General features: G+C 44.3%; 1 protein-coding gene across 5 annotated transcripts in view; it reads left to right on the top strand.

The window, feature by feature from the left end:
- ARMC8 (armadillo repeat containing 8) overlaps positions 1–13,255 on the top strand; it is a 63,214-nt gene that overhangs the window by 21,485 nt on the left and 28,474 nt on the right. For all 5 annotated transcript variants that reach the window (XM_051782416.1, XM_051782414.1, XM_051782413.1 and 2 more), the window contains 3 exons: positions 4,414–4,556; positions 4,655–4,752; positions 11,370–11,462. In XM_051782416.1, coding sequence (XP_051638376.1) covers positions 4,414–4,556; positions 4,655–4,752; positions 11,370–11,462 — 334 coding nt within the window. The remainder of the gene's footprint in view (positions 1–4,413; positions 4,557–4,654; positions 4,753–11,369; positions 11,463–13,255) is intronic.

The raw sequence follows: 13,255 nt of genomic DNA, 5'->3' as shown, positions 1-13,255 counted from the left end.
CTGTCCTGTCTCATTGTGATGAGCTTCACTGCAGGATCATGGGCTGCAGAGAGCCAACAAGAACAGGAACCCCTTTTTGCTGTTCCACAGTATCTGTTCTGTGCCTTTGGCTTCTCCTGAAGCTCTTGGGCTCTATGGAAGTGAGTCGTGGTTCAGAGCAGAGCCTTGGCCCAGTATTTCTGCAGGTTGGGAAGTAGAGAGGTGGCTGATAGGGGATAAGGCTGGACAGATCAGGGATCCAGGTTATGCAGGGACAGCCTGTTCTTAAAATGTGGGCTATGGACAAGTACCTTAGTCATATTTTTGAAATTTCCAAAATCCAAATTACCCCCTGCAAGTATTTGCCATTTTTCTACCTTTTCATTCTGTTGATATTAATATATGGGAGGAATGTATTCCATCTTTGCTGGATTTGTCTAGGCTAGACCCTTGGAACAGCAAACCAGTCCAGGATATTCCTTGGGACAGTAGAAGGATATGGTCTTTGTCTTTAATGTTTGACAGTAGTTTATTAATGCACAGTTTCATCTTCAGTGGTTATATGGATTCTGCTGACTTGAAACTTTTTGTAGTTTCATAGTTTGTCATGTTAGTACTTAATTTTCAATGTTACTTGGTGTCAGTTCTGTCTTTTAAAGACAGAAATAGAAAATATTATAATACGGTTGTCTAGCTCTGTGGAAAACGTAGTCTGAAACACACACTTATTTTAAAGATGTAGAAAAGGATATTATTAATATTTCAGAAACTTATTGCATATAAAATCTGAACTTAAATTTTGATCTTCACTAATTATAAAGCTTAGTTAAGGCTTTCTATTTTAAGCACATAGAAAGACTGTAGATTATAGTTGGTGTGGTTCATTTTCACTCTTTAGCAGCAGCATTGCTGTAACATCTGTTCCCAGTGTGGAGTGCTAATGGGAAAGAAAATAGCAATTACTTTCTTTGGAAGAGAACAACCTCCAGAATTTAGGGTGCTTTTGAATTTGGTAAAAATCCTTTGTGGGGGAAAAGAAAAAGGTCTTTTTAGGACATGATATTGAGGGTCTGGAGCGTGTGCAGGGAAGGGAAGGGAGCTGGGAAGGGGCTGGAGCAGCAGGAGGGGCTGAGGGAGCTGGGGGGGCTCAGCCTGGAGCAAAGGAGGCTCAGGGGGGACCTTCTGGCTTTGCAAGTCCCTGACAGGAGGGGGGAACCGGGGGGGGGGTGTCGGGCTCTGCTCCCAGGGAACAAGGGACAGGAGGAGAGGGAACGGCCTCAGGCTGTGCCAGGGGAGGGTCAGGTTGGGTATGAGGGAGAATTCCAGGAGAATTCCATCATGGAAAAGGGTTGTTCAGCCCTGGCACAGCTGCTCAGGGCAGTGGTGGAGCCCCCATCCCTGGAGGGATTTAACAGCCACGTGGATGTGGCACTTGGGGACAGTGGTGGCCTTGGCAGTGCTGGGGGAATGGTTGGGCTCGATCTTAGAGGGCTTTTCCAACCTCAGTGATTCTGTGATTCTGTGACTGAACATTTCTGGGTATAAGGAGCAGAGTTTTTATCCCAGTCCTTAGTAATCAGAGAAGGCCACTGGTGTGATCTGTACAGGGAAGATGCACCTCAGAGCAGGTTTTCAGGACTTCCTAGTGAAAATGGAAGGAAATAGTCTTGAATTTCCAAATTTACCTCTAGGTTATTGAAAGCTATTAAAAAAAGGTGATGGCTACTGACATTTTTAAATTACTAATTGGATCAATATTTACCAACTCATACAGCAGAGGAGTCAGTCAGAGTTAGAGCAGTAGATGAGATTGTACTTTCCATATGGGAGCTCAGTGTCCAGACAAAACTTCCCATCTTTTCCAGGATGAATTTTAACTGGGATCACTCAGTGCATTTGTGTCTTCCTGTGTGTCCTCACCTGATGTACAAGGCAGGGAACAAACCCAGGTGTCTGTGGAGCAGCAACAGCAGTGCAAGGTTATCCACTCCCTCTGGGATTGCAAGTGGAGCGCTGGTTTTCCTTTGTGATGATTCTGCAAAACAATGATTATGTATTTTACTTCTTTTGTACTCCCTCAGAAACAGCACTAATCTTCACCTTGGACATGGCACAGCTGATACTTCAAATAATACAGCACCAGAACTTGGAGCTTTAGGAACATGTAATTTAATTGCCTGCAGTATCAGTTTTGTTCCTTTCCCAGAAGCTGGTAATGTAGGTGTGGTTAATTTTGGGTTTGCACAAATGTGTGAGAGATGCTTTTGTGGAACAACTGGTCCTCTGAGCCTTTTTGGCATCCCTTGCCCTGTCAGTATTGCAGGACCCTCAGTGAGAGGAGAAGCAGCAGATCAGCCCCACTGACCAAGTGCTGGTCTGGGCCAAAGTGCCTCAGGACCATTAGCTGGGCACTGTGGGAACTGGGAAGAATGAATACAAATTAAAGGATTATATGTTTGCTCTATCAAAATGGTGTCAATCAGGAATAGATCTATACAAGAAATTAGGAGAGGTTTCTAAATATCAGGAATAAATGGCCTTTCAGGTAAACCAGACAACCTGGGACAAAGAACCTGGATGCCTTTGATAAGTTTGTGGAAGGAGCAAGTTAAAGAAAACAGCAATGATTCAGGAAATCTCTGCTGTCCTGAATTTATGCCAGTCTGATCCATTGAATCCAAAGGAAGTTGAAAGGAGGAAAGATACCTGTGCTTTTGGGGTTTCTTGCATCACACACATTAATTTTCTGCCACATTTCAACTGTTTTGTTTGTGTTCAGGAAGAAATGATATTTAATCTTTTTTGTATGTGCCTGTATTTTGGAGATCTTCCCTCCATGGGATTGGCCCCATCCCAGTGGCACACGTGACCCCAGCACTCCCTGGCTGCTGGCAAACCTGCCTTGGGAGCAGAGCAGGTTCCTCACAGATCCACAGGCAGGAAACTTTTCATCCAAATAAATTGTTAGGGAATTCTGGGGAGTTCCTTTGCTGTTCCTCTCCAAGAGCTTGGTAAATCATCTGCTGCCTGGGATAACCTGGATTTTATGGAGTGAATGTGCAACTTATAGGTAGGGAAGAGACCTTTGATCTCAGCTTTCTCCTGGGACAGGCTGAGCTATGTTGGCCTTTTACTGTAGGTTTGAAGTGTAGGGGACTCCAAAAAGCACTTTCTGCCTTAGTAAGTGGGAAACACTTGGAGTGTGTGCTGGAGATCCTCTTGCACTTCCCTGGCTGCCCATTCCACACCCATGTTCCTACATTGCACTTGGCTACTGTGCTTCTGGTTATTTTTCCCTTGCCTTGGACTGGGAATTCAGGTTTTGGGGCATTTTTGTTCAGGGATCTGTTTACCTGAGAACCTATTTCTGTCCTGCCCAGCACTGGGGTAAGTGCTGGCTTCTGGCTCCTTGTTGCTCCTTGGGAAGGTGTCAGTACATTTTAGGAGAGACCTTTTCAAACCAGACACAGCAGTGTGTTACCAAATGGGCAATGTTTCTGTCTGAGCTCAGTGACTCCAGGGAAGTGACTGTCTGTGTACAGAGGAATTCTGTCTCAGTTACAGCTCATCTTACCTGTTCATTTTGCTGATGTATATTGTGGGAGCCTTCAGTTAAACTGTTTTCATCCTAAGCTGGTGTGAGCCCCAGTGATTATCTCCTGTGCTGATGGGAGGTAGGAATCTGGTTGCTCTCTGGGCTCTTTGCATGACTCCACTGTGGTGATCTCTGCTGTGGTTCAAGTACTTCTGATGTAACCTGCAGCACATTCAAAGGGACTCCTGGGTGTCTTGGTACTGTAGGAAGAATCCTAATTGATGGGGACGTAGTTGGCAAAGATGTGCTTTAGGCTCCAAGTGAGTCTCTTCAACTGCAGTTCAGCTGCCTTCCTGCACATTAAACATTCCTAGGCTTTCTTCGTGTTCTTATGTGATCATTTCTCAGTGTTCCAGACTCAGAGTACTCTCAGCCCCCCTGCTTGTGCTTGAGGAGGGAGTTATTTTGCAGTTGTGACCCAGAAAAATCATTGCTAAAGATACCAAGCATGGTGTCAGCAGAAATTGTGTCCCTGGGTGTCAGGGGAGTGCATGAGGTTCCCTTTCCACTGACATCATGCTGCAGCCTCGTTTCCTTTAATTGAAATTTGGGATCTCCCTGGTATCCTGACAGGCCTCATCCCGGATATCAGGACTGTGACACTGCCTTTTTGAGAAAAAGCACTGTGGTGTCTTTCTGCCATAACACCCAGTGAAACCTGTGTGGGAACAAGTGTCAAAAGGTTCTTATCAATGAAATGTTCATCTACCCTTATTTAGTCTTGGTATTTTTATTAAGGACTTCATCTTCTTTACATAGCAGGATTCAGATTAATTTTTTTTTTTGATTTATAATTTCTCTTTATCTGAATTTTCCTCTACAAATCCTTCTGTTTGCAGGTTGCTGTACTTACTTCAGCAGGAGAGCTCGAGCACGGAGCTGAGGACGGAGTGCGCCGTGGTCCTGGGCAGCCTTGCCATGGGCACAGAGAACAATGTCAAATCCCTCCTAGACTGCCATATTATCCCAGCCTTACTGCAAGGTACTGCTCCTGCATGCTCCATGTCAGTAGATGTTCCTAAAGGACTGAAATAAGCAAAGATAATGGAGCTGAATGGTCACTTTTGCCTGTCCTTGCAGGATTGCTGTCCCCAGATTTGAAGTTTATCGAAGCTTGCCTGCGATGCCTCCGGACCATCTTCATCAGTCCCGTGACTCCAGAGGATCTGCTGTACACAGTAAGTTGTAAGCAGATTATTATGTCCTTTTAAAACCTATAGAGGTGGTGGCAGTGAAGAATCTTGTTGTGTGCAGTAGTAACAAGGGCATGTTTGACCGACAGCATCAGCATTTCTCACCTACACTGAAGGTATCTGTCTCCCTTGTCTTTTATAGCCATGTTTGATATGAGATGGTTGACAGCACACTGATAAGAACAAAATTAACATTTTCAGGCCTCTGTGCAATCTTAAGGAAGAAAAGCTGTCTCTAAATGGTGTTTACACTATCACATCTATATTGGCAACATTACTTTCTGAAGCTTAATTTTATCTGACACAGTCCTGTCACTCCAGTGTGGAGTGTGCTTGCTTAATTTTTGTGCTTCCAGTGGAAGAGCTTCACCTCCAAAATGTCACTGCTCTTAGTTATTCTGTGTGTGATTGGTGTTTAACTGACAGGAGGGTGGGAAATGTCCCTGCACTGTTGCTATGCCGAGATCAGCTGGGAGTGTGTGACAGTGGGGCTGTTGGTGCTGCCCCTCTTGGGGTGACTGGGCAGAGCCCTCTCTGAAGGCACTGCTGTCCCCTGGCCTTGCTCAAACTCAGGCACTGCCTCTTTTTTGGAAGGAGGAGAAGGAGGCACAACTGGCCTCTGATTTCATCCCTTCTCTGCAATCAGGTGTCTGTCATCAGTAAAACCAATTCCTGTGCTGTAATGTCTGTTTTGTTCTCTCTTCCTTTTCCAATGATTTCCTACATTTTCATTCCAGAAGTAGGTATGTAAACCTGCAGTTTTCTACAGACTCAGTCTTACCACACATCTATCCTGAGCTTCATCTGCTAGTTGGTCTGCCTCCTGAAGTCTTCCTGCAGTTCTTCACACCTTGTATTTGATGTGTGTAGGTAACAGCCAGTTTTGTCCTCCACTGTTCACTGCTTTTTTCCCAGTTGTTTTTTGGCTGTTCAGCAAGGAAACAAACCTCAGCACACACTGTGTGTGTGACCACTCTCCTGAGTGATCCAAGAGCTTCCTCTCTGTGTGTCTGTTCCTTCCTTTGGCTCCACTCCATGTTCCCAGATTCCCCCAAATCAGCCTCTATGAGTTGGTAATTGCTGAGGCATCTGCTTCCTGCTCTCAGCCTCTGGTCAGGGCTAAAGATGACTGTGTCCCTTAACATCCATCCCTCTTCCCAGGGATCAGTGCTCAGTAGGGACTGTTAATGGCTCCCTACTTGGAGGAGAGATTTGATATCTTGGAGAGAAAGGAAAGGGAAGAGTATGGACAGAAATGGGAAAGAACAGCATTAGCATAGAAATTACCACTGATGTTGTGGGAACAGTGTGCCCAAGGTCCTGGGGTCTGTGTTTCATCCCTTACCTTCTCTGCTGCACAGCAGTGACACCAGAACTGCTACCCCAGTCCTTCAGGCCAGTGGGATGTCCTGGAATTAATCATAACTACAGGAAATGAGCATCTGGTGAGAAGTCCTTGCTCCTTAGTTCCAATTGTAATACCCATCTTCCCATCTTCCATTCCAGTTGGACACCTGGAAGTTAATTATTTTATGACTGTGCTGAAGGTCCTATTTCTAAAAATCTGCTTTTTTTCTAGCCATGATTTGAAAAGTAATGAATGCAGATCCTTTGAAAAGGAGAGGTGTTTTTCCTGTCTCCTGGAAGGTGCAGCCACAGCCCACACTGCTGCAGGCTGTGTTTCACAAGGCAGCAGTTGAGACATTGGCTTTGCAATTAAAGGAGTAATTATGGGCCTAATCAGCACTTCATGACAGACACTCTGCTTTGCCACACTGAGAATAATAGGAAGAATTTAAAGTTCCCATTTGGCCTCCCTGCTCCCTCTTTGTTTCCAAACCCAGCAGCTCCAGGGAGACTGTCACCGTTTCCACAAGTTCTCTCGTTCTGCCTTTGTCAGGTTTATTTTGAAAGGTAGGAGACTAAGTTTGTCAATGGCTTTTCATTCCTGCTCAGCAGTTCTGGAGAAAACTTCTGAAAGGTTGGATCCTGAGTGTATCCAAGATGGACACTATCCCAGAATTTCTGTGTGGTTTGACAGCACAGAGGACACTCTCTCTCAAACCTTGGCCAGGACTGTTTCCAAGACAAGGAGTTCTGAGTTGGCTCCACATCTCCAGGGGTGTTACAGTCACTCCAGAGGTTTTAGAGGAGCTCTCAGTTAAAATAAAAGGATAATACAAGTTCTTCAGAGAGTGCTGCTTAAAGCATTTCTGTGTTTGTAACAGGTCCACATCATCCACTGGGACCTGGATATTTCTCCCAGCAGAAATGCTGTGTGTCAGATCTACACCTTTGCTCTTGAACCCTTCCTTATGGACAGGAGCTTGAAGGATAAAATAGTGGCAGTTTTGTGTAATTAATTGTGTTCAGTTCTTCAGACAAAATAGTTCTTCAGAGGTGGAAACATTTGGGCTGTTTCCTGTAGGAACTTGGGGTCTGTCCTGGGAAAATGTGCAGCCCCACCCATAGGTGTGTTGAGCTGGATGAACCCTGAGCTCTCAGAACGAGCAGGGGTTTAGTGCTGATGCTGAGATGTGACAGCAGGTTATATCCAGACCTGCTGTGCCAGGTGAACACATCCTATGGAGAATTCCTGCAGAGGAAGGGACCAGGCTTTGGAGCTGAGAGGGATAGAGTGACCATCCTGCACGTGGAATGTGGAGTGACGTGGAGTCCAGGGGTGAGAGAACTGTTGAGGTGAAGATGATTGAGTTCTGAGGTGATCCTGGGAGGTGTTGTGTCCGTGGGAAGCAGCCAGCTCACCACAGCTGGGTGTGCTTTGACTTGCTGCATAGATTGAAGCACTGAGGCACATCCAGTTGGAGTGATATCCTGTCACTACCACTCTTATTATTCCACTTAAAATGAAAAGAATGGATTTCGTGTCAGAAAACACTTCTAGCCCATGTTTCCTCACAGATGTTCTCAGCTGTGATCCCATTTCCCTTCCTCAGTGGACCCAGGTACAATTTTAGTGGGCAGTTGCTGTCTGTGCTGCTGTGCTGGCCTGGCAGGAGGAGGCCCCTTCCCTGCTGGGAATGAGTCTGTCCTTCCAGGGAGTTTGGAGAGTGCAGGCACTGCAGCAGGATGAGCCTGTGCTGCTCAGACCATGAGGAATCAGTCTGAGCAATCTCCCCCTCTCCAGCTTAGGTGAGTGGTGATGCCAAGTGAGAGGCATTCATTGCTCCTTCCTGGGCAGCTGGCATGGAAAACCTGATGTCACCTGGAGAAAGGGAGCAGGAACAAGTGAGAGCATCAGGCTGTGTTACAGTGATTAACACCCAGGTGTTTAATGAGCAGTGATCCCACACTGCTCAGGGATTGCTGCCACCAAAGGAGGAATCTGGGTCAGCTCCTAATGCTTCCCTCCTTCCTTCCTCCTGCTCTTTGTGGTGGCTGAGCTGAATGTTCTCCAGGCTGAACTGCTTCCTGAAAATGAGACCTGCAAAATAATCAATTCTAGCTCATGGAGCTTGAATATGAGTTATTTGGGTGGATAGGAGCGTTATAGTTTGCTGGCTTGGAAAAAAGAAGAGCAATCCTCTGCTAGGAAGAAATGTTTGAGGAATAGATCTTACAAATTTTGGTTTAGTATTAAAAAGGAATATGAAGAAATTAGGTATTGGGATCCAAGCAGGTAATTGCAGCTGTTAATTCCCTCTGAGTTCTGTTTGGATGATTTCGTTACAATACATGTGATGTAGAGATTTTTGTCATAAGTTGCCTGGAACTACTTTTGTTAGCAGACAGTATTTTAATGGATTTGTGAATCTCAGTGTTTTAACTGTCAATGATGAGTGTAGACACAATCTCACTCACTAGGGTTGCAGGCATGTCCTTTGTACTTAGGTATTAATATGAATAAAAGTGGAATTATGTAGCCTAATATTGACACAGAATCACTATTCACATTTAGTTGAAGTCAGTAATGTCCACGCATCCCTTTACTCTTTCTAAATTCTTTTCTGATAGACATACTGATATAATTATACAAGTTGGATGTATTTTAGCAAAATCAGGGAGCAAAATTAACAGTTTTCTCACAAGCACTCTTGCAGCTTTGCAAGAGCTTAACTGAATAATTATTGTATTCAAAAATGAAAGCAATGTATTTTTAGTAGTCTGGGAAACAAAAACTAGGATATAGGAAGGTATGTTCCAATAGAAGCTGTGAAAGCATCAGAGATCTTCTCCACTTCTCTGCTTCAGCTGATTTTCAGGGGCTCCTGGCTTGCCTTCTTGCACTCTTTATATATTTCAGATACTTTTTTAGTTAATAAAGAGTAATCTAAATGTTTTTCTTATGTATTTTGACTGAAATCTGATTTTCATAAGCAGTTCCACGGGTTCAGGTTTACAGATGAGATACAAAGCCTTTCTAACAGCTTAAGGGAAAGAGGGCAAGTCCTAAAGCCTTCTACAGGACCACTGCAGTCACCCTTGACCCAGTAAATAAATTAGTGCTACTCTTCTGGCTTTGCTTTTCTCCCCAAGAACCTCAGTGGATGTTGACACCTGTGAATTCCTATCTAGAATCTCCTGAAGGTTTACAGAAAAGGAAAAAATCTCTTTTAATGGGTCAAGTGTGTGGAACCCCAGAGGAATCCTGAGCATGTTGTCAGTTTGTTTGACTTTGTCTCAAACAAGGAGACACTTGGGAAGTTTTGGGGACCTGCTGTGCTTTGTAAGATGGTTTCTTGAGAGCAAGGTTGGCCTGTTGGCTGCTTCTGTTTGCTTTCTTGTGGAAATTGCTGCTCTGCTTGGCTTGTGCCCAGTCCCCACTGATTTCACATGACCTTGCAGGGTCATCTCTGCCAGAGAAGGTCAGGACACGCTTCCTTGTGGCCCTGACCATCAGTGCTGTTACAGGATGCTTGTGGATTTGGTGGCCACCAAACCAGTCCCTTGCTGGCCTTTGGGTTCTGGAGTTGGCAGGAAATGCTGTGTGTGTCAGTGTGCCACAGGAAAAGGCAGATCAGTGTGCCATGGGAAAAGGAGCTGCTCTTGGCAGAGCCCAAGAACATTGCCAAAAATAGTTTGTCCCTTGCCCTTCCTGTGCACATGAGCATGAGATGGGCAGGGGTGTATGGCTGGTGTACCTGGGAGGAAGGTTTTGGGAAGTAACTTTCTCTCTGTAGGATGCTGGAATGGGAAGTGAGGCTGTTGCACACTTGATCTTTTGCAGTTATTGAGGAACCAGCAGTAGAAACAAACTGGTTTTATTCTCAGTGTGTCTCTTGGCTCTACTGCCCTGTTGTTTTCCATTGAGAATGAGGAGGCTGGATTGTTGGCAGCAAAGCTTCCTAAAACAAGTACGATAATTGTATGTATACATAAATATTAAATATTAAAAATAAAAAATAAACACTGCAAATCTTAGCCTAATCTCAAATATCTGTGCAAGTGGGGAAACTTACAGATGTTTATTTTGATAGTATTAAAAAGTGTGGTTGGAAATTTCTCAGGTAATTGGGAAATAAAACTCCTCCTAAGTAGCTGTGTCTGAAGCTCCAGTCCCTCAGAGCTCCAGTCAGGCTGGTGCTGCTTTTATTGCTGGCAGAGGAGCTGAGGATGAAGGCTTTGCTTTGATTTTAATCTCTTAATCTCACTCTCCCTGATCAGAGGGCTGTTATTCATCATTCTGCAGGTGAAGCAGAGTCTGACTTAAGTGTGTAGGGCCAATATAGCACATGTTTTTTGGGAAGGAAGGCTCATTCAATCCTCCCCTCTGTTCAGCTCCCTGTATCTCATGGAAGTAATTTAGTTTACCACTTTCCAAACTGATATGACCTTTGTTTCTTTCAATATCACCACAGTTTGTGACACTAAAATGTGCTGGTAAAAGTAACTGAAAGCTCTGAAACGTTAAAGTTTTGTGACTTCCCACAGAGCTTGAGTAACTGGATGTGTTTGCAGAGGAGAACTTACCACAGAATTGTGGAATGGTTTAGGTTGGAAAGACCTTAAAGATCATCCAGTTCCAACCCCCTGCATGGGCAGGGAACCTTCAACTTGAGTCTAATGGTTTTCTTTTGCTGATTGATTTGGATTCTCTGTCATTGGTGTCACACTCACCAACAGTGTCTATAGTGGGTTTGAAAGACAAAGGATGTTCTTGCCCCCAGGAATTGGTTACAGAGTGAGTGCCACAGGGTTCCAGGGCACTGTGCATTGTCCAGCCTGGCACCTTGTTCCCTCCCTGCTCCCTTCTCCTGGGAGCTGCACTGAAGAGGTGAGTCCCACTTGTAGCAGGGCAGTGCTCAGCCAGCTCCTGCAGTGATGCTTTCAGTGCCCACATTTGCAGTGCTTGCCCTGCTTCTTTCATTGTTTTGTCACAAAGATTCTGGACCCAAATCACAGAAGTTTCATACCTAACTTGCATTGACCTTTTATTTTTTCCGTGAGGATTTAGCTCAGAACTGTTACTTGTGCCTTCAAGTCTCTCCTGAACTACTTTACTGGTCTTGTTGTGTGTCCACAGAAGTTTCAGTGGAGGGAGGGACACTGAGTGCAGAATCTGGAGTGCTGTTGAAGTAACAAACTGAAGAAAGTGTGCTGACATCCAGTGTTAATCCTTTTTCCCTCTCCCTTGTTTGCAGGATGCTACAGTGATCTCCCACCTCATGGCACTGCTCAGTAGGTCTCGATACACACAAGAGTACATATGTCAGATCTTCTCACACTGCTGCAAAGTAAGGAAGAGAACACGTGTTCTTTGTGCAAACTCCTGTGTTCTGGCCTATAAAAACCTGTGCATGTGCTGCCTTCTGTGGCAGGAACGCTGGGACAGCAATGCCTGAGGTGTTACAGCTCTGGATTTGCTGCAGATTTATTGGGGTCGGTGTGGGCTTCTCTACAGTACAAGAAAACAGGAAAAAAGGGGGGGGGTTTGTAGGCTTTGACTGCTAAACCCAGCCAACAGTCTGGGCAAACATCAGTGCTCACTATTAGCAGGATAAATCTTGGAAGACTTTTATTTTTCCTCAGAAGCCTCAAGACTGTGAGCAGCTTCTGTGGAGGTCCTGCAGCTGCTTTCAGGAGCTGTTCCAAACCCAGGGAGTGTTTTCTGAGAGATGCTGTAGGTTGAGAGGAAGGGAAATGCTCTGAGCTGAGCTCTGTCACTTACAGGTTTATCCAGATACATGTTCATTCCTGCTGTGTAATGCAATTCTCTTCAGAGGGGAAAACTAATTTTAAACCAGCAGCAACCCCACCCCAAACACGAGGTTTTGTCTTTCCCTCCCCTCACTCCGAGTTTCCACACAACACTCATTTTTGTATTATTGTTGCAGTTTCTTTGTAGTTACTGTACCAGTGGGTTATACAACAAAATATCAAAATAATTTAGTGTAGCAAATAAGATTTTTACAGCATCTTTTCCCCTTAGAAACAGTTTAAAACTAGAGGATCATAAATTGTATTTATCTCCCAGACTCACAAATGAGAAAGTTCCCAAGTTTATGAATTTTTAAGTATTTACCTTGAAAAATATCTTTCTGCCTTATCACTTGCAATAAGTCCTCTGGAACTCTGGATTATTCCTTTGTCAAATCTCTATTTTCCTCTTCCTTGACTGTTATTTATGTTCACTCATCCCATTACATTCCTTTTATTAAGTGAAACTGAGGACTGAAAACTGAGTTAGTGTGATACAAAGATATAACTCAGCTGCTGATATTAATAGAATTGTTTAAAGAAAACATGAAGGCAAAATCCTACACTGGACTGTGGAAGTTCAGATGTATATATTGGGATAATACTGGGGAAAAAAATTGGTATTTTAAGAAGAAAAACACACCAGTGAGGCATCTCCTGTTTAAGTGGCCCTTGAAAGTCTCCTTAATAGGCTGAGGAGTTTGAGGAGGTGAAAAACCAGGCCATGTGGGCTTCCAGAGAAATAACCCAGGACTAATTATAGGGTGGCAGAGGAGTTTATACACTCAGGGTTGGCTCTGTGGCAATATAAACCCTGTTGGCTGTGAGGGAACTGCTGAGTAATTCATCCAACAGGAAAACACTTATTGTCATCTTTTCTCAAATGAGTTACTTCCTTGCAGCTCCATTAAGTCCTGATGGTGACTTGCACAGCAAATACATGGTTAACAGAGCAGGGCAGGGAGGAGCTCCTGAACTTGCTCTTCTGTTAGTAATGCCTCCCCCAGACCCCTCTCTAACAAATTTTACAGTGAATCTTTGGAAAAAAATGAAGTTTTTGGAAAGAAACTGATGGTTGTGTGAGCAGAGAGAAACATGACTGCACAAGAAAGGTGGGGTGGGGGGAAGGAGTGTTAGGAAATAGTTGCATTTACAGAATAATAAACAGCTGCCTAACAAAGAAAAATATTTGAGGTTGAGTAGACAGGTCATCACAAATTGATCAAGAACTCCTTTCTCTCTTGCCCAGGCAAATGCAGCTGTTAAATAAAAATCTAAAATGCCCCCTTCCTTCTTTTATGTTTGGTTTTTGGGCTTCCAGATTATAAGG

The sequence above is a fragment of the Manacus candei genome, unplaced genomic scaffold (assembly GCF_025592945.1).
Source record: "Manacus candei isolate 608988 ecotype Guabito, Panama unplaced genomic scaffold, ASM2559294v1 h1tg000015l, whole genome shotgun sequence".
In the NCBI taxonomy this organism is placed as follows: domain Eukaryota; kingdom Metazoa; phylum Chordata; class Aves; order Passeriformes; family Pipridae; genus Manacus; species Manacus candei.
Note: the sequence above shows the minus strand (reverse complement) of the source record. Positions and strands in the feature narration are given on the sequence as shown.